Below are 22244 nucleotides of genomic sequence, written 5' to 3'. Positions count from 1 at the left end.
CAGGGCAGTGGCACCCCACCTGCCCCATACCTTCCCCATACCTCTTTAATTTTCCCGGCATGAGCAGCATCACCAACTTGCTGCCTGCGTCAGCTCTCCCTCTGATGTCACTTCCTAGGCATGGGACCCAGAAGTGAAGTTGGAGGGAGAGCTGACGCTGGTACGAGCAGCAGGTTGGAGTTGCTCCTCATGCCGGCGAAGTGCTACAGGTATTCAGTATTCGTCCGAATAATATTTTTCACTATTTGTATTTGGTCAAATATTAAAATATGTTATTCACTACAGCTCTACACATACTCACCACTTGTGCGCATCAAAGGCACCCATAATTGGTAGTTATGCACAAATGTGCACTAGGCGCTATTCTATAAAGTAGCACCTAGGCGCTGTAGTATGAAACTGCGGGGGGTGTATATATGGGCAGAGCATGGTGTGCTTTCAAGTCAATGGTGTAGTAAGGGAGGCAGAGGCAGTCTTGATGAGAGTGCCGGCACCATTCCTCCTCTCTGCCTCTCCGCTATTTCCCATGCATCATCCCTCACTGCCGACGCGAGCAGCAACTCCAACCTTCTGCTTGTGCCAGCAAAGAGCTAGAAGTACAGTGGTGGTGGTGGTGGTGGTGGTGGTGTTATAAAAATTATATTAAATGAAGGGAACTCCACCAATAATATATAGCCCTCTTTGGCTTAGAGAGAGAGATATATTATTACATTACATTACATTAGATATTTCTATTCCGCCATTACCTTGCGGTTCAAGGAGGATTACAAAAGAATTATAGATGGTGGGTTACAATGCAAGAATATTTGTCATTTCTAAAGGAGTCCAGTGGATTTAGTGTGGTGGGAAGATGGAGGAAGGACAATAAGTGTGATGTTAGGACTGTTTCAGGAATTTCTTGTAGTATTTATTTCTTTTCTGAACATCTTGTAGTCTGGGATAGATATCGGTAGATTGGAGATCTGGTTATCTAGCTTTGCTGCTTGAGTGGCTAGGAGGCCATCGTATAATTTTTTCCATTTTACTTCTTTGATCGGCGGGGGGGTGGTGGTGGGGGGGGTGAATGGTGTGTGTGGTTTTCTATGTCTGATTGAGGTGGTTTGTATGAGGCGATTGTTCAGGTAGGTTGGGCTGTCTCCATTTAGGGTTTGAATAACATACAGTAGAATTTAAATAGTATTCTTTCTTGTATTGGTAGCCAGTGTGAATTGATGTATGCTTCTGTAATATGGTCATGTTTCCTTAATGAGTAGATGAGTCTCAGGGCTGTGTTTTGGATTGTTTGTAATTGTTTGGTCATAGTGGCCGGGCAGGGTAGTTATAGAATGTTGCAGTAAACTAGTAGGCCTAGGATTAGGGATTGTACTATAAGTTGGAATTGTGTTCTTTCAAAGAATTTCCGGACTTGTCTTAGGTTACTCATAACTGCGAAGGATTTCCGTATTGTTTTATTTATTTGCGGTTGCATGGTGCAGCATCTGTCTATAGTCATTCCTAGCAGTTTTATGGTGGTTTGGATGGGATAGTTGGTTGAGTTGATTTAAATATTGGTTATGGTTGGGACTTTGTCATTTTCGAGGAGGATGAATTTAGTTTTTTCTGGATTGAGTTTCAGTTTGTGATCTTTCATTCAGGTCGCTACTGTTTCTAGTGTTCGGTGTAGTGTGTTTGTCATGGCAGTCTTTGGCTGGTCAAAAGATATGAGAATGGTAATGTCATCTGCATAACTATAGGTGGTTATGCCTAGATTGTCCAGGTATGTTCCAAGAGAGGCAGTGTATAGGTTGAAGAGAGTAGGGGATAATAGGGATCCTTGTGGTACGCCACATGGGTTGGACCAAGGTTCGGATTTTTCTTTATTAGATTATAAAGAACTATTAATTTTGGGACAGTTAGCTCGCTTGATTAAAACCTAGTTCTGTAATAATAATTAAATATAATATATGTGAATATTTATTCAAGCACTAAGACTCAGAACATTTATAATCAAACTGAAAATGTATTTAAAAGCATTAATCAAGCAGGTAAAGCTGTTACAGATGGGACCTTTTGAGCCACAATAGGATTGCACAAGACAAATGTTGCTAAAGCAGAAGGATTAATTTATCTGGATTCAAAAAGTTACTCACAATGTGAATAGTCCTTAAAATGGAGCAGAGGCCGCATGGCCTAGTGAAACAGCATGGTGATCCAGGGAGAAGATGAATTGTAGCTTGATCCAGGCTGGTTCCAGAGGAAGAGAGAGCATCTTCCCCTCTGAGAAAGGATTCTACTTCATATATATAGGGTTGAAACCTGCTCTAAAAATATAATCCTATGTCCCTGGACCCAGGTGCATAGCAGTTCAGCCTTTTTCTCTGTTCTCAGGTGGTGTTATGATTGAATCACAATGGTTTAAAAGGATGTCCCAATACAGAGTATTGTTACTGTCTTTGCTGAATGTGGTGTGAATCTATGTCTGAGTGGTTTAAAATGGTGTGATGAGCTTCTATAGATCTTGCTGATTGGAGTAGTCCAGAGATGAATTTGGTATGAAGGGCTTCTGTTTGATCTATATCCTGTTAAAGGTCTGTTTAGCTCTGCTATCCACCCTGTTCATGTCTTATGTCTTATCTGAATAGGTGTACTTAACACTTTCTGAAGGTGATGGCTCAGTCCTTTCTTTTGTGCTCTATTGAATGGGGCATTTAACATCTTTCTGAACAGATGGCTGTGCTGGCTCAAAGACCACATCAGAAATTCACTTTTAAATCCATCAAATTAATATACTTTAACTCCAAGCAGAATTGTAAAACCATATCATTTTTACTTTATGTCCCTCAGAATAAATGATCTATTGGGTCAGGCAATAACTCAAATTCAAAATTCATAACCCCAGCATATTTTAAGATCATATCAGAATTATAAAATCATTTCATGTTACAATGGGGGGGGGGAATGGGTGGGAAAGAGCGGGAAGGCGGAGAGAAGGAGGTATGCTGGTACCCTCACCAAGACTGCCCCTGCATCCTTACTACACCACTGACTTAAAGGCGCACCCATTCTCCACCCATATATACCCCCCCCCCCCGCAGTTTAACACTTACAGCGCTTAGGTGCTACTTTATAGAATAGCGCCTGGTGGACATTTGTGCATAACTAGCAATTATGGGTGCCTTTGATGCACATAAGTGGTAAGTATATGCAGAGCTGTACTAAATAACAGATTTTAATATTTGGCCAAATACAAATAATGAAAAATATTATTCAGACGAATACTGAATATGAATAATGGACATTGATCTTTAGCATAACAAATAATAAAAGAAGCTTAATTTTATTTCAGTAGGATTTAGCACAGTAGAGCACTGAATCATATGTATTCAAATTTAAATCACTTTTTGGCCGAATGTGAATTTTGTATTGGGGGCAGAGTTGAATATGAATATGTAGGCACAAAATGAATGTGTAGGCACTAATTTATAGAATTATCTCTTATCTTTAGAATTATCTCCTATCGTATAGAATGATTTCCTATCTTATAAAATACACACATATTGCAGCCATTGCTCCCTCTAAGTTTTGTGGAAGTCCTCCAGCTTCAATCTTGCCAGTGGGGGGTGCTGTTTCACTATCACATTTTCAATAGTGAGGGACAGGAAAACTCTATAGGACTTCAGGGAACTTGCCTGTTCCTAATGATAGAAAACACAATATTGATGCACAACTGCCCACCGTCAGCAATGTAGTTGGAGAGTTCCCACACAGCTTAGAGTGATTGTAGTTGTCTCCAAGCTCCTCCCAGACTATGGCCCCTGGAACACCTACATATGAATCACATAAACAGGCATTGTTTTGCAGTGTGCCTACTTTTTAAGTATTTATACTTGCACACAAGAAAGAAGAGCTTTTTAAAATTAATAATGTTTTGAATAACTTTGGAAAAATTTAAAAGTAAATTGAAGAGTTTTCCCGAAGATGTTTGCATTCGATGCAGTCTTTCCCCAGGATGCCTCCCAGGTAAGCAATTTGTTGGGATAATGGCTTTTCTGCAGAAGGCTTGATGGACCTGCGGTCTGACCCAGTATGGCAATTCTTATGTTCTTACTACTGAAAAAAAGTGTGAGCTAACTAAGGCCCTCTTTTACTAAGCTGTGGTAGAAATTTCTACCACAGCCTGGGGCACTAACGCTCTGACGCTCATAGGAATTCTATGAACTAATTTGAAAATTAGTTATTTTAGTCAATTTTAATTCGACTCTATCATTTTATTGAAGCTTTTTAACTTTACCCTCCCTATGTTTTTTTTCCTTAAATGTCTTGCTTTCTTTCAAATAATTTGTAGTTCTACCCCTTTATCCTTCTGTGTTTAATTTTGTTGAGTTTGTTAATTACCCTGCAAGATTCTGTTTTTGTAATGCACTGTTTTGTCTCCCCAACACTGTATTTTAATATGTACATCGCTTAGAATTAAAATTAAGCGATTAATCAAATTTATTATTAAACTTGAAACTTGAGAGGACTGGAGTAGAGCAGAGATATAGCCCAGTAATTAGAGTGACAATACACACCAGCAAAATTAAGGTAGTGTTTTAAGTTGCTTTGAATTATGATCCTTAAGATAATAAGCCATTGGGGAACAAAAAAAACTGTGTACTGTACTCAAATGTAACTTTCCTTGGACTACTAAGTAGTAGATTTAAAACGAACCAGAATAAATATTTCTTCACACAACATATAATTAAACTCTGGAATTTGTTTCCAGAGAATATGGTGAAATCAGTTAGCTTAGCAGTGTTTATAAAAGATTTGGCTAATTTCTTAAAGTAAAAGTCCATAGGCCTTTATTGAGATGGCTTGGGGCAATCCACTGCTTATTCCTAGAATAAGCAGCATAAAATATGTTTTACCACTTCTGATCTAAGTACTTGGAACCTGGGTTGGCCACTGTTGGAAACAGGACCCTGGGCTTGATGGACCCGCGGTCTGACCCAGTATGGCAATTCTTATGTTCTTACTACTGAAAAAAAGTGTGAGCTAACTAAGGCCCTCTTTTACTAAGCTGTGGTAGAAATTTCTACCACAGCCTGGGGCACTAACGCTCTAACGCTCATAGGAATTCTATGAACGTCGGAGCATTTAGTGCTGCAGACCACGGTAGAAACATCTACCGCAGCTTAGTACAAATTTTGCAGAATAAGTGATTATTTATACAGAGTGAAGATCAGTACTTGATTTGACTGGCTCTTTTACTTTCTTTAGCTTCCTAACTTGCAGTCTTAAAAATGAACTTGAGGCTTAAAAGTGCTGACTTGTGTTATCCTCTCTGTTTGCTTACAGGTTAAAGTCATGGTGCGTATTTGTTCCACACTAGCCAAGGACACCTCAGACTCCAGTTCCTTTTTAAAGATCGATCCCCGTAAGAAGCAGATTACTCTTTATGATCCATTGTCTTGTGGAGGTCCCAGTGCTTTCCAAAAAAGGGGCAGCCAGGTCCCACCGAAGATGTTTGCATTCGATGCAGTCTTTCCCCAGGATGCCTCCCAGGTAAGCAATTTGTTGGAATAATGGCTTTTCTGCAGAAGGCTAGGACAGGCTATTCTGCTCATTACTAATTTAGTCCTGATGAAGGAACAACATTATATATCAGATACAGTTGTCATTAATATCAAACACCTTAAATCAGAGCTTATTACTGTGGATTTTAGTAGCATGCTTTTTCTGGTATTAAATAACCGTCCTTAACATTAACGGTCTCCATAAATCTGAGTTACTGAAATAAAGTGCCAGGCCAGTGCTTGGTATATGTGCAATGCTTCTGGTTAGTGCTCATGTTGATTGTTAAGATGTTGGAATTCATGAATGGTAATGAGGCCAGCTCTGCTCTGCTCAATCCTCAAAGGAGCCAGTCATCCTTTCTGCGAGCACTTGCTGTGAAAGAGTAAAGTGTGGAAGGAACAAATTCTATGCTTTTTCTTTTCAGGTTAGGGGTTCTTCCATATGTTCCCAAGAGCCTTTGCCTCAGGTTGCTGAAGCCACAACATGAAAATAGAATATATATCCATATACTGTGAAAACTTGTATATGTATCGGTCTGCCACCTCACATCGCCAAGATTTAATTAGGTTACACTTGGACTTTGCTCTTTTAGAGGTTTCACATTGCAACATTTCAACTGTATTTGATGTACCAAAATGGTCAATAACAAATCTAAGCAATTCATAGCTAAAATGCAGGGGTGGGGGGGAGAGACACAGCAACACACAAGGAGACTTAGGTTACAATAGTATAATAATAACAACAATAAGATAATTACAATAGTGATACTAAGAAACATTAGGAGGGGCAGTAATTCAAATATTAGAATGTGTTGTATGCATAGGTGCCAGCTCTGTGGGTGCTGTGGGTGCCCAAACACCCCCAATATTTTTGTGATCTCATGACCAGAGCTGCCTCTGCCTCCCTTCTCCTCACTTTCCTGGTCTCCTTTTAATCTTTTTTTGGAGGAACCCTGGTATGGCAGCCATTCTCACAAGCTGCCGGTGCTGCCTTAAGTTTACCCTCTGCAATTATCTGCCTCCATTCTGCCACAACTCCCTATTTCCACTTGGGTGGATCGAGGCATAGGGAAAGCTTTGGGGCAGCACCGGCAGCCTATGAGAATGGCTGTAGTGTCAGGGCCCCTCCAAAAAAGAAGATTGAAAGGAGACTGGAAAGGTGAGCGGAAGGGAGAGGAGCCGCAGGGCTCCTTGGAGCTGTTTTAAGTTAGCCCAGGGTAGGGGATGGGGGTGGGGAGGGATGAGAGCAGGGGGGAAACACAGAAGGGGGAGGGAAGGAGAGAGTAATGCCAGGATGTGGGAAGGAGAGAAGAAAGATGTTAGGCCACAGGAGAGGGAGAGGAAGAAGATAGTGCACAGGGATGGAAGGGAAGGGAGGGGGAGAAAGGGAAGAGATGGTGAACCAAGGATGGAGGGGAAGTGTGGGGAGAGAGAGGGAAGAGATGGTGCACCTGGGATGGAGGGGAAGGGGGAGAGAGGGAAGAGATGGTACACCAGGGATGGAGGGGAAGGGGGGGGAGGAGAAGAGATGGTACACCAGGGATGAAGGGGGAAAGGGGGGAGAGAGGGAATGGGACAGAGCTGGAGGTGGAATTGGGCAAGGCTGGGGCAGAACAGGGTGGGGCCAAGTGACCTCTTTTTTTTTTAAGAGGAAATCTGGCAACCCTAGGAAAGGAAGAGAGATGGGAATAGGGAAGGAAATATGGTACACATGGATAGATGAATGTATGGATGCTGTTGGACAAGTGTGAATAGGATGATCCTGAATGTGGCAAAAATGGAATTGATGATTGTGGGAAGAAGAGAAGAAAATTATTGGCCTGTGAGTGTGCGGTTGGATGGTTGTGATGTTATAGTAAAGAAAGAATTACGTTTGTTGTTCCATGTCACTTAGTCCCTAGTCCCCAGTTACTTAATCCCCAGTCACTTAGGGCTCCTTTTACGAAGGTGCGCTAGCAGTTTTATCACACACACCGGATTAGCGTGTGCTAGCCAAAAAATCTACCGCCTGCTCAAAAGGAGGCAATAGCGGCTAGTGCACGCGGCAATTTAGCGCGCGCTATTCCACGCGTTACGTCCCTAGCGCACCTTCGTAAAAGGAGCCCTTAGTCCTCTAGTTAGATAATTCCCACTATCTTAGGGCTCCTTTTACAAAGGTACGCTAGGGGCTTAACACACGGAATAGCGCGTGCTAAATTGCCGCGTGCGCTAGCCGCTACCACCTCCTTTTGAGCAGGCAGTAGATTTTTGGCTAGCATGTGCTAATCCGGTACGTGCGATAAAACCGCTAGCGCACCTTCGTAAAAGGAGCCCATAGTCTCCAATAATATTTGTTGTATTGTAATTCGTTAAACCCTTCCCTTTTTGAACCTTTTTAAAGAGCCTTTGGCTCGCATATACAGTTGGAAGAGACATTTAGGGCTCCTGTTATGAAGGCGCATTAGCGGTTTAACGCACGTAATACCGCCAGCTGCGCTAGCCGCTACCGCCTCCTCATGAGCAGATGGTAGTTTTTCGGCTAGTGCGAGGGTTAGCATGTGATGGAAAGTCACGCGCGCTAAAGCCGTTAACGCGCCTTCGTAAAAGGAGCCTTATTCTTAAAATGCAACAGTAGACAGCAATCAAGTAAAGTTTCGTTTAAATGTCATAATAGAATAGAGAGTATATAATTTTGCAAGTATATAATTTCTGTGTATCTATATTTTGACATTGTAACTTAGGTAGGATCCTTGGGTGTGCCAGGTTGCAAGCAGGGACGGGTGAAAGGCCCTGACACACCCGGACGGTGGATATATAAGGACACGTGGCTAGATAGGATGTAATGGTTAGTCAGTTGTTACAGACACAAGGGATATGAGTTTTGGTTTAAGAAGCAGTCGAAGAATGACAACATCAACTGGAGTGACTGGGGCTTAACTGACTAAACATCACGTTTGTTAGGGTTGGTGTTGGATTACCAATTAATCATGAGTGCACAGGTGACACAAGTTATGCGATGACACAAGTTATACGATGACTGTAAAATTGGTAAGGAAAGCCATTGGTGCCACAAAATGCCTTATATTATTGCAATGCCTTATATTTAGGTGTTATGAAGTATAGAATGAAGACATTGCAATTAATTCATAATGCAGTAGCCAGGGAGCTAATGGGTGTGGAACATTCCATACATATAATAACAATCTTGAAGCAGTTACTCTGGCTGCCAGTAAGTGGTCTCAAACTCAAACCCTCTTTGCAGGGCCACATTTTGGTTTTGTAGGTACTTGGAGGGCCTCAGAAAAAATAGTTAATGTCTTACTAAAGAAATAACAATTTTGCATGAGGTAAAACTCTTTATAGTTTATAAATCTTTCCTTTTGGCTAAGTCTTAATAATAATATTGTCATTTATAGCTAAAAAGACATATGATCAAGAAACTGTTTTATTTTACTTTTGTGATTATGATAAACATACCGAGTGCCTCAAAATAGTACCCGGCGGGCCACATGTGGCTCCCGAGCCACGAGTTTGAGACCACTGAACTACAAGTTACTGTTAGTGATGGTTCATAGACAGTGGAGTGCAAGACGTTAGCGCGCTGACAATCCAGCACCGACAATTCGGCGCAAGACAGAAGCGCGTGGGGGAAAAAGTAATTTTTAAAGAGCTCTGACGGGGAGTTTGGGGTGGAAACCCCCCCACTTTATTGGTTAGTGTTCACGCTGCTGTTGGAGGGGGGTTTGGGGGGTTGGAAACCTCCATTATAGCGAAAACGGAAGTTTTTCAGATTTTTTTCAGGAAAAGTTCCGTTTTCTCTATAATGGGGGGGGTTTTCACCCCCCACACCCCCCCGCAACGGCAGCACAAACACTAACTAATAAAGTGGGTGGGTTGCCATCCCAAACCCCCAGTCGGAGCTCTTTAAAAATTATTTTGTCCCCCGTTAGCTTCTGTCTTCCGCCGAATTGTCTGCGCTGGATTGTTGGCGCGCTGGTGTCTGGCGCACGATTATCCCGTCACCGTTAGTGATGCATCAGATTTTATATGGACCATGGTATCTGCAGCAGGCAGTGCGAATGTATGCACCCAACAGGAGATTAAGATCGGAAACAGCAATGTGTATGGTGGTTGAGCCTGCACGTTATGTTACAACAAGCTCATCAGCATTTTCCATAGCAGCTGTAAGGCTGTGGAATACATTACCAGGTAGTTTGCATTTATGCAAATGGATTGTCCAGTTTCATCATCTGCTTAAAACACAGCTATTTGTACAAGCAATTATTTGAGGAAGATGGGGTAACTAATATCTACTGTGAAAAGTGTGCTTTAGACATGAAATTATGTATGTTGATATGTAACTCACCTAGGTTTTAGGCGGAAAAGAAATGTTTAGTTTTTTATTTATTTTTATTTTAATCAGGAAAAAGCCTGGCCACAATAGTAAGTTTGCAGAGCTGATCACAATTTCTTATGTGAAATCTCTAGAGAAATGTCCAGAAGCAAATTGTTCTGGAGGGTAGAAACTAGAGTGCTAAAGCAAGATCTCCTAGCACAGTAATTTATGATCAGTTGCTGGGATTTTTGGATTTGCATAATATCTGAAACAAAAATCAGTTTGGTTTTAGGACAAACATGATACAATAACTTGTCATTTTTACGCTAGATCTGGGTAGAGCAGGCTTTCATAAAGGTTGTTTTTTTTTTTTTTTAGTTATAGTAGATATTTCTTCTGCTTTTGATATTATAGACCAGTGTTTCTCAACTTCTTCAAGCCAAGTACCCCCTAAGCCTAACAAATACCAACCGAGTTCCCCCACCCAAGCTCTGCCCCAGACCTGCCCAAGCTCTGCCCCTGACCCCACCTCCTGACACATTTTGATCACTAAATTGAAAATAAAATTATTTTTACTACCTTTGTTGTCTGGTGATTTCATGAGTCTCTGGTTGCATTGCCAATATTTCTTTCTTTCTGCCTCCTGCAAGCTTCCTCTCCTCCAGACCCCATTCCCTTCCCCAACCAACATTTTTCTCTCTCTATCAAGTTTTCAAGTTTCAAGTTTAATAGGTTTTTTGATTAATCGCTTAATCATACTTCTAAGCGATGTACAGTTTAAAATTATATTTGTTGGGTGACAACACAATAAATAAAAGCACTTAAAAAAAATACAAAATTACAGTCAATTTAACATACTCATAACATTAGGTAAGGAGGAATGAAATACAAATCTTTAAAGTAAAGAGAAAACATTAAGGGAAAATACAAAAGGTTAACAAAATAACAAATATAATAAGATAAAATTTAATGGGGTTGTAGGATATTAAAATTAGTTATCAAAGGCATCCTTGAAAAGAAATGTTTTAAAATTACTTTTAAATTTTCCGAATTCCTGTTCTTCCCTTAAAAATATAGGAAGGGCATTCCAAGTCTGTGGTGCAGTAACTGAAAAAATAAATTGTTGTCTTGTATTTATAATTTTCAACGAAGGAATAGTCAATAGGTTTTGTTCATTAGATCTTAAAATTCTCTTTACAGAATATGGAATTAATAATTTGAATAAGAAAGCAGGAGTCTTATTATAGAGGGTTTTGAAGGTAATTATACAAAGCTTATACGTAATTCTATGAATAACTGGAAGCCAGTGTGCATTTTTAAGAAGTGGTGTTACATGGTCAAACTTTCTAGATTTGGTTATAAACTTAATTGAGGCATTTTGTATAATTTGAAGACGTTTTATTTCGTGTAATGCAATTCCTTTGAAAAGAGAATTACAATAGTCGATTTTAGAAATCACCAAAGAGTGAATGAGAATATTAAGTGATTTAGAACATAGAAATTTAGAAATAGATCGAATTTTACATAGTCTATGAAAGGTAGTTTTCATAATATTACTAATATGATCATGAAAATGAAGTTTATTATCAAAAATCACCCCTAAAATTTTAATATTATTAACTGATTGCAGGGGGACGTTTTGAATAGAAATTGGAGTAACAAGAGGAAAACTATCTTTCCATGAAAAAAGCATAACATTAGTTTTTTTAATGTTAAGAGCAAATCTGTTTGTATCCAGCCAGTGATAAATTTGGTCAAGTTTTTCATTAATCGCTAAGATTTCAGAGGTATCATTATTGTTTAATGGATGCAATAGCTGGAAATCATCAGCATAGGCAAAAACTTGAAAGCCTACAGATTGGCATAAAGTCATTAGTGGTGCAAGAAAGATATTGAAAAGTAAAGGCGAAAGAATAGATCCTTGGGGGACCCCATGTGCAATCTGTGTAGGTTTAGAAGAAGATTCATTGAAAAGAACAGTGGAGGTACGATCAATGAAATATGATGTAAACCAAGAGAGAACTTGATCTGTAACACCAATAGATTGAAGTCTACCAAGAAGAAGTTGATGATCAATCGTGTCAAATGCTCCTGAAAGGTCAATAGAGATTAACAGCACCGATTGATGATGATCTAAGAAATATTGGATAGAAGTGGTCATGCCAATCAGTGAGTGTTCAGTGCTATGGTGCTGTCTGAAACCAGTTTGGTTAGGATGTAACACGTTAGTTTTTTCTACAAACTCTGAAATTTGATTGAAAACAACTTTTTCTGTCAATTTTGCCAAAAATGGAATGTTTGATATAGGTCTATAGTTGGATGGATCCTCATAGCCAATGTTTTTATCTTTGATAATTGGACGAATGTATGATTTTTTCCAGGCCATGGGTACAGTATGTTGACTTAAACTTTCTATAACTAATGTATGAATGAAAGGTCCAAGGATGTCAAAATAATGCTTAAGAATGAATGGTGGAATTTGATCAGCCTTAGAGCCTTTGATATTCAGAGTTTTAAGAGTGGATTCAATTTCTTTTTGACTTGGCATTTTAAATCTTGAACATTTAGAAGTTAGTGATTCTGGATTAACCTGCTCATGATCCTTTGTAATCTGTAAGTTATTTGTAAAAGTTTTCCTAATGTTATTGATTTTTTCGATAAAATAATCAGCGAGTTCTTGAGCAGTGGGAACGGTACTACTACTACTCTATCCCTCCATGAGTCCAACTTGTCTTCCTCTTTCCTCCACCCCTATGGGCAAAATGTCTTTCTCTTTCTCTCTCTCATTGTCCATCTGTCTTGAGAGATCCAGGCATCTCTCCCACCCCCTCTACTGCCACATCCAACATTTCTCCATCTCTCATCCCCTGGATCATGTGCAGCATTTTTCATCACTGCCCACCAGCCCCATGCCCATTTCTCCTTCTATCACCCCTCTCCAGCACAATTCCACATTCCTCCATCACTATGTTCAACATTCCTCCCCCTTGCATCCCCTTCAATCTGCCCTCTCCACTAACATATCCAACATTTCTCCCTCTTCTCCTTCTATTCCCCATGCATCTCTACCTCACTCTTCTCTCTCAATGCCCAATTTTCCTTTCCCATGTGCACCATCTCTCATTCACACATTCATGCCCATCAATTCTCCCTTTCTATTCCCTCTCTCCTATGTCCCAAGTTAGTGCCCCCATGTTCATGCCCCTTCCCTTCCTTCTGTGTTGAGTTTGTGCCCCCTCCCCCCGAAGCCGACCCATCCACAAAAGCCGCAGGCAGCGTCGGGGATCCCTGCCTGCCCCGCACTGAAGCCGCTGGGGAGTCCTCCCTGTCTGCCTGTCCACTGCACCACCCCACACCCCGAAGCTGACCCTGCCACCTCGCCAGAGCCGACATGCTCCATCAGCAGCATCCAGCAGCAACTCCATGCAAGGACTGGCCAGGGCGCGTGCAGTGACTCACATGATGCATGCGGCTGGCCCACAAGCCTTCCCTCCGACATAAATTCTGACATCGGAAAGAAGGTTCCGGGCAGCCAATCGCTGCCTGGCTGGCCTGGAACCTGTTATAGACCACAGAATTTTAATCGATTTGGTTACAGTCCATCGGTTTCGGTGGACTAGTGTTAGACTGGTTTCATTCATAAGAACATAAGAACTGCCATCTCCGGATCAGACCTTCGGTCCATCAAGTCCGGCAGTCCGCACACTCGGAGGCCCAGCCAGGTGTACACCTGGCGTAATATTAGTCACCCATATCCTTCTATGCCTCTCTTAAGGAGATGTGCATCTAGTTTGCTTTTAAATCCTAGAATGGTGGATTCCGCAATAACCTCATCTGGGAGAGCATTCCAGGTGTCCACCACTTGCTGCGTGAAGCAGAACTTCCTGATATTTGTCCTGGACTTGTCCCCCCTCAGCTTCAGTCCGTGTCCTCTTGTCCGTGTCACATTGGACATTGTAAATAACTTTTTTTCCTGCTCTATTTTGTCGATTCCTTTCAGTATTTTGAAAGTCTCGATCATATCCCCTCGCAGTCTCCTCTTCCCAAGAGAGAACAATCCCAGTCTCCTAAGTCGTTCCTCGTATACCAAGTTCTCCATACCTTTTACTAGCTTCGTTGCACGTCTCTGCACCCTCTCCAGCAGTTTTATATCCTTTTTTAGGTTGGGAGACCAATGTTGGACACAGTATTCCAAGTGTGGTCTGACCATTGCTCTATAAAGTGGCATTATAACCCTCTCCGATCTACTCGTGATTCCCTTCTTTATCATGCCTAACATTTTATTTGCTTTCTTTGCCACTGCCGCACATTGTGCCGACGGCTTCAGGGTCCTATCTATCAGTACAAACAGGTCCTTTTCTTGTTCGCTCTTACCCAGAATTGCACCTGACATTCTATACTCGTGTTCCTTGTTCTTTCTGCCTAAATGCATTACTTTGCACTTTTCCACATTAAATTTCATCTGCCATTTCTCTGCCCATTTCTCTAACTGACACAAGTCACTCTGGAGTTCCTCACTATTCTTCTGCGATCTGATTGCCCGGCATAACTTTGTGTTGTCTGCAAACTTGATGATCTCACTGGATGTTTCTTCTTCCAGGTCATTGATGAAAATGTTAAATAAGATGGGCCCAAGTACCGAGCCCTGGGGTACACCGCTAGTCACTTTCTCACAGTCTGAGAATTTCCCATTTATGCCCACTCTCTGCTTTCTGTTTTCCAGCCATTTGCCTATCCATCTTAGTATGTCTCCCTCTATTCCATGGCTTTGTAGTTTCCTGAGAAGTCTTTCATGTGGAACCTTGTCAAATGCTTTCTGGAAGTCCAAATATATTATGTCCACCGGTTCTCCACTATGAATATGTTTGTTCACTGTCTCAAAAAATTGAAGTAAATTCGTCAAACATGATTTCCCTTTCCTGAAGCCATGTTGACTGGCTCTCATCAGGTCATGTGTATCCAAGTGCCGGACTATGCTATCTTTAATCAGTGCTTTGACCATCTCTCCAGGGACAGACGTAAGACTCACAGGTTTGTAGTTACCCGGTTCTCCTCTTGATCCTTTTTTGAAAATTGGCGTGACGTTCGCTATCTTCCAGTTGTCTGGTATCTGTCCAGTTCTAATTGACAGGTTGGCAAGTTTTTGCAATTGTTCTCCGATTTCAACCTTCAGTTCTTTTAAGATTCTCTGGTGAATTCCATCCAGTCCAGGGGATTTGTCACTTTTAAGTTTGTCGATCTGGTAGTATATCTGTTCCAAGTCCACTTCGACTGTGGTGAGGCTGTCCTCTATTACTCCTTTGAACACTTTCACTGTTTCTGGTATTGTTGCGGTGTCCTCCTTCGTAAAGACAGATGCAAAAGAGGAATTTAGTCTGTCTGCAATTTGTTTGTCTTCCTTGATGTACCCTTTTCTTCCCTGGTTGTCCAGCGGTCCCACCGCCTCTTTTGCGGGTTTTTTCCCTTTTACGTATCTAAAGAAGGGCTTGAAATTTTTGGCCTCTTGTGCTATTTTCTCCTCATAGTCCTTTTTGGCATCCCTCACCGCCTTTTGACATTTCTTCTGATCATCTTTGTGTTTGTTCCATGCTTTGGTTGTTTTTGTGCATTTCCATTTTTTAAAAGAATCCTTCTTTTCTTGTATGGCTTCCTTCACCTCTCTAGTAAGCCATGCCAGTTCTCCTTTGCCTTTAGTTTTCCTTTCTTTGGAAATTTGCGAAATGTAGAGATTTTGTGCTTCCGTGATAGTATTTTTCAGTAGGGACCATGCCTGATCTACGGTTTTAACTGTGTCCATCTTTTTCTTGAGCCGTTGTTTCACCATGGCTCTCGTGCTATCGTATCTTCCCTTCTTGAAGTTTAAGGTCGTGGTTAAGGTTTTGGTATGTTTCCCTTTTACCAATGTCAAATTTAAAGTTGATCATGTTGTGATCGCTCATCCCCAGCGGGACAGTGACTTCTACTTCTTTTGTCGGTCCCATAATGCCATTTAGGACCAAGTCCAAGGTGGCGTTTCCTCTCGTCGGCTCTCCCACCATTTGTTCCAGGAAGCAGTCCCCTAGGTAGAAAGTTTTGTATACAGAAAGACTCAATAAAAGCTAGTGAGTTTAATTGTTCAACTGGAATCCCTCAAGAATCTTTCATACAGCTAAACTTTTGAATATCATTTGCTTAATTGCCTGAATTTACAATTCAGGCTATATGCCGAAGACATTTAGTTCTTGTTGAACATTGAGAAGTCGGTGAAAGATGATCTTAACATGTTGTATCTTTGTGTTTACATTCTTTTTTGTGTTCAATATTTTTATTAGTATTTAACAGTACAATAAAGTACATCAATAAACAGGGAAAACATCAACATCAGGTATGCAAAGTAGAGCCAACGTCCAAAGAATAAAAGGAATAAAATTCAGTACAATTAGATAGGTAAGAAATTATGTAAGGAAAGTATTGCTGCATACATGTACATGTCATTAAGGGGAAGTAGAACAATAAAATGTAGCACAATTGATGCCCATGTGTTAAATACCAGCAAAGTTAGGGAAAGCCTATGTAGTGTCAAGGGTTGAAATCACCTGTGCTAGAGTGCATGATGAGGTATGGCTCCATAGTTCCAGTGCTCCGCCGACCAGTCTCTAAAAAAAATTGATTTATCAATCTCCGAATTCGAGATATATTGCTTTCTATATATTAAACGGCAGATATAACTCATGGCTACAGGTAAATCCGGTAAGCGGAAGAGTGTCGACCCTATTTCTCCGCAGAAATCAACATCGACTAAACCCGAGGGTGACAATGAGGCCTTGCTGTCTATGATGGCGGAACTAAAAACCATGCGTGATCTCATCTAAACCGCTGTTCAAAACACTGAGGATATAAAGACCGATCTCACCTCTTTATCCACCGAAATGGCGGTCTTTCACTCAAGAGTTGACATCGCTGAGCAATGAGTGGAGACCAAAGGGATGAATGTTAAGACTCTGCAGCATCAAATTAAAAAAATGGAGATCCTCGAACAGGAGCTGGAGGATGCGCAGAACAGGTCTTGTAGAAACAATTTCCGCATCCTTGGGAAGGATGGGAAGGATATTGTTGCCTTTCTGCTGACCACGCTCTCTAAAATCTTCGATCTGAGCTTCCAACATGATCTAGAGATCGATCTTGCTCACTGTGTGCTGACGCACATGGTTGATCCCAGCACACGCCATCCTAGGCCCATCGTGGTTAGATTACTCCGTTATGCACAAGTAATAGAAATCATGCGTCAAGCTAAGATTAAACATCCTCTTAAATTTGATGGCTCGTCTCTGATGATTGTCCCGGATTTGGCTAAACAGACAGCCAAGTGCAGGAAATTACTTCTTGCGTATCGACCCCGGTTAAAAGCGATTGGAGCGAAATTTGGCCTCCTCTACCCTGCCACGATGCGGGTCACTCATAATAACTGCACAAAAAACTTTGTGAATCCTGCTGAATTGGCTGATTATCTGGAGTGCCTTGCACCAACTGCTATAGATAAGACATGATATCTTTATTGTTATCATTCTACTTTTGCAATAGCTACTGTTCCTGGGTATAATGTATTCAAAATGCTATTTGTCTCTGAGTATGATATTCCCATTTACTACCATTCTGTTTAGCCATTTGTTGCTGCTCTCCTTTTGAGGATATATTACTATTTCTCCTGCTATAGTACCATCTTTCCTGATACAAATATCATGCATATCAGATGTTATTTACTTCTCTGCACTCTTCCTATGGTTACTGCTATATGATGATAAATTTGTTCTCATCCGTTTACTTTTACTTAGTATTTCTATGCTCTCCTATACTATACAACAAATTTTATCTCCTAGAAAGGACTGGTTGGTATGGTATGGTTCTTCGCTGCCCTTGCCGGCTCTCTATCTCATCTTTTCTTTTTAACTTTGCCTCCGTCTGCTGTTACTGTCCTGAATCACAAATAGGCTCAATACTATTAGTACTATTGGATGTCTCTTTCTAGGCCCTTTGCTGTATATTCTTTTATATGCAATATATATCACTGTATGACTGTGGTTCGGCTTCACTACTATTGCATAATTCTGAGTCTGTCATTTGTATATGGGATTTTCTTGATGTAGCTCTTAATCTTGATGTCACTACTTGTCTGCGGTTTAAGGCACAGGTTCTGCAAACTGCTTATGTATGTCTCTGACCCTGTGTTCCCTCAATGTTAAGGGATTAAATAACCCACTAAAGAAATGTAAAATATGGGATTATGTTAACAGATTACAACCAGATGTATTCTTTTTACAGGAAACCCACCTGTCTAAAATTGATTCACTTAAACTTTCTTTTCCTTGGGCACTCCCTATACTGTTTTCGGCTGCAGAAGACAAACATAATGGTGTTATAACTGTAATATGTAACAGACCTGACATTGAACTCCTCTCGCATTACACAGATGTTCATGGCAGATGGATTAATGCTACTCTTAAGTTCAATGGCAAATCTATCACCTGCATTAACCTATATGCTCCTAATTCTGATGTTCCAACCTTTTATGATGGGATATCTGAGCAAATTGCATCTTCCCTGGAATACCCTCTCGTTCTAGGGGGTGACTTCAATATGATCATAGATCCTAGCACTGATAGGAAATCTCATGCGACCTATACAAAATATAGGTCCTGGTATAAACTATGTGATCTGATTCTGCAATTCGACCTTGTTGATCCTTGGAGATTGCAGCACCCCTGTGCACGAGAATTTTCTTTCTTCTTAGCGCCATATTCCACATATTCCCGTATAGATTTTTTTATGGTCAGTGCCTCCTTGTCAACTCACCTGGTATCAACCCATATTAAAGAAATTGTGATTTCCGACTATGCGACAATCCTGATGAAACTCAATGGCCTCTCCGCTACTTTACATCATAAGACCTGGAGACTTAATGACTCTCTTTTTCAAAAGGAAGAGTTTATACCACATATAAATGCTACTATTGAATTCTTTCTGATGAACAAACCAGGTGATACCAATTGGATCACCTTGTGGGATTCATTTAAGGCTTTTATCCGTGGTAGGATAATATTTTTCTCAAGCTTCCTAAAGAAACAAAAATTGCGGGTGCTGAATGAACTTGAAACTAACATCAAGAATTTAGAACAAGACCATATACTGCATTCAAATGATTTTTCTATTCTGACAAAGCTCCGATCTCTCCGTCTGCAGCATAGTACAATTATGAGTCAGCTTGCCAGTAATCACTTACTCCACAAAAATGCTACTTACTATCTTGAAAATAATAAATGTGGCCGTTCTCTGGCTCAATATCTTAAGGGTAAACGTACCAAAACCTATGTTGCGGCTCTCAAAGATGACTCTGGAGGATCTATAACTGCCTCTGATGCGATAGTTCATACATTTCAGCAATTCTACCAATCTTGTACTCTTCCGAAATCGATACTTCTTCAGTTGAATCGGATTTCTTGGAAACTCTTCCTCGGATATCGCTGTCTGATTCCCAAGCTGAGGCCCTTTCACAGCCTCTCTCTGTGGAAGAGATCTCTTTAGCCACCCGATCTCTTGCGCACAACAAATCTCCAGGACCTGATGGGCTTACATCAGAATTTTACCAGGTCTTTTTGCCTCGCCTACTACCCCACCTCCATGCCTTCTTCATGACCTTGATTGAACATGGATGTGGTAAAGGCACTTTCACGGAAGCGATGATAATAGTTCTACCCAAAGAGGATAAAGACCCTACGGATGTGAGGAACTACAGACCATTATCCCTGATCAACTCGGATGCCAAGATTTTTGCTAAAGCTATCGCATCGAGATTACAAACTGTGCTAGATACCATCATAGCCCCAGACCAGATGGGATTCATGAATAGTCATCTCTCCAGTGATAATACCAGGCTTTTTGCGAACATTATCCATCAAGCTTCTTCTCCACCTCTGGTTGCTCTTAGATTGGACGCGGAAAAAGCATTTGATCAGATCGAATGGACTTATATATTCCAAGTACTTCATTGGTACAGCTTTCCCCCATATTTCATTTCTCTCATTCGGGTTCTTTATACTAATCCTTCCTCTAAACTATATATCAATGACATATATTCTGCTCCTTTCAGACAAGGATGCCCATTGTCTCTGCTCTTATTTAATATTGCGCTTGAACCCTTGCTCACTGCCATTCGCACTGATGTGCACATTACTGGATTTAAACTGGGCACTTTCAAAGTCAAATTATCTGCATATATGGATGACGTTTTGATTTATGCATCACCAACCTCTGTACCCCATATCTTAGAGGCGATACATAGATATTCTACCATTTCTGGGTACAAGCTCAATCTTTCCAAATCAGAATGTATGCCATTGAATTGTCCGGAAGTTGGCACAGATATCAAAGTGCTTGGACTCAAGTGAAATTGTGACAAGCTTAAATATCTTGGGGTTTTTTGTAGTCCATCTTTAGAGGATTCCATTTCTTATAATAATGACTTTGTCATAAATAAAATTTGACGTATTCTTGCCGGCTGGACTCCATTACAACTCTCATGGTGGAGACGTCTTGATACCATTAAAATGATGGTCGTACCGGTGATTACCTACGTTATGGGAATGCTCCCTTGTCTCTTTCAGAAATACATTTATAAGAAATTTGAATCCTTACTGACGGATTTCCTCTGGAATCATAAAGCACTGCGCATTAGTTTACAAAATCTTAAATGCTTAAAGAAAGATGGTGGTGTGGCATTCCCTAGTTTATATGACTATCGTTTGGCCTTCTTGATGTGTCAGGGTGCTCTGTGGAATTATGTCTACACTTGTGACCGGTTACCTCCCTGGTTGGCATTGGAATCATTGCTCAGTTCTACACCATTGAGATATATTCATCAGATGAAACTCCAAACACCGCTCCAGGCGAATCCCATCATATCTTCTTCAATACAAGCTATACGTGAGGTCGATTATTTCTCTGACATCAAGTGGGAATCTTCCTCCTTGGCTCCTTTATGGAACAACCCTAGGATTACAATTCAAAACAATCCGATATCATGAAGCTTTGGCAAGATTGTAACATCTGGATGGTGAACCAACTTTACGATGGTAAACAGTGGTTCACTTATGCTGACATATGTAGAACATATAACTTACCTCCTTCACAGTTCTTTCGTTGGCTCCAGCTCACCCATGCTATTAGAAAGGATCTTCTCTCGCTATACTCTTGCACTGCTTTCCCCACACTTCTCTCATACTGTGATAAGTTCTCCTTTAAAAGGCATGAAGCTTCTTTTTGGTACAAGTGTCTCCAACTTTGCAAATTTTCTTCAGATCGGCACTTGAGAGAGATGTGGCAAGCAGAAACGAATCTGATTTTGGACGATGAAAGCTGGAACTTTATATGGTTGAATTGTGGTAAGGTCCTTCACTCATCATCACTGTTACAAACTGCATTTTTTACACTTCATGAAGCATACTGGACTCCACAACGTCTTGCAAAAATTGGATCCTTGTACCTGGATTCCTGCTGGTCTTGCAAAGCAACTGGGGGCTCTTTCTGACACATGTTCTATGAATGTCCTCTCTTAGAGAAATTTTGGAGAAGGATGTGGGAGACGATTACTGAGATTTTATCCATTAAACAACCCCTCTCCTTTGCTATAATAATTTTTGGATCTGCTGCGATCTCTCATCCTCTTACCTACAGTGACTCACTATTGTTGCGACGCTTATTGGTCCTAGCATTGAAAGTCATATTAACCAACTGGAAAGATCTATCATCTGCCTCTTATTCTGCTTGGTGGGTTAATGTCTCTACCATTATTAAATACGAGTGTATACATGCCGTGAAAACTGGTTCACTAAGAACATTTAATGTGGTATGGGCCCCTCTATTGTGTTTACATTCTTTTAATCTTTGGAAGAAAGGAAATCATTTGAAGCTAAATATAGCAGAAACACAAATCCTGATATTATCAGGTTATTCATAAAATGACATCCCTGTGAATTTTATTATTAATAACATTGCTATTCTAATTGTTAATAAAATACAAGATCTTTTTAAAGTCTCTCAAGCTGAGTGTAAGATGGGTGCTAGACTTATTCCGGAAGGATCACAGTCTTGGGGTTCAATTACATTCATTCAGGCCCAGAAACTCAAAACTTTTTTTATGTTCAATATATTTATTGAAAATTGCATGAAATAACAATAACAGAAAAATAAAGAAGTGCTGAGCAGGAAAAAAAGTAACAGAAATACACATCAGAAATCTAATGTCAAGCATAACAATGGTAAAGCAGCTATAGTGCATGATAATGCAATAACCAAAAGGTAGGTACAACCCAATAGGCAAGCAGCAAACAAACTTCTATGGGAAAACCAGTAATCAACTT

General features: G+C 40.6%; 1 protein-coding gene across 1 annotated transcript in view; it reads left to right on the top strand.

Moving 5' to 3' along the window:
- Window positions 1–22244, top strand: part of KIF26B (kinesin family member 26B) — an 841003-nt gene that overhangs the window by 646671 nt on the left and 172088 nt on the right. Inside the window, exon 6 of the mRNA XM_033938154.1 lies at window positions 5320–5526. Coding sequence (XP_033794045.1) covers window positions 5320–5526 — 207 coding nt within the window. The remainder of the gene's footprint in view (window positions 1–5319; window positions 5527–22244) is intronic.

This window comes from Geotrypetes seraphini, chromosome 3 (genome assembly GCF_902459505.1).
Source record: "Geotrypetes seraphini chromosome 3, aGeoSer1.1, whole genome shotgun sequence".
In the NCBI taxonomy this organism is placed as follows: Eukaryota; Metazoa; Chordata; class Amphibia; order Gymnophiona; family Dermophiidae; genus Geotrypetes; species Geotrypetes seraphini.
Note: the sequence above shows the minus strand (reverse complement) of the source record. Positions and strands in the feature narration are given on the sequence as shown.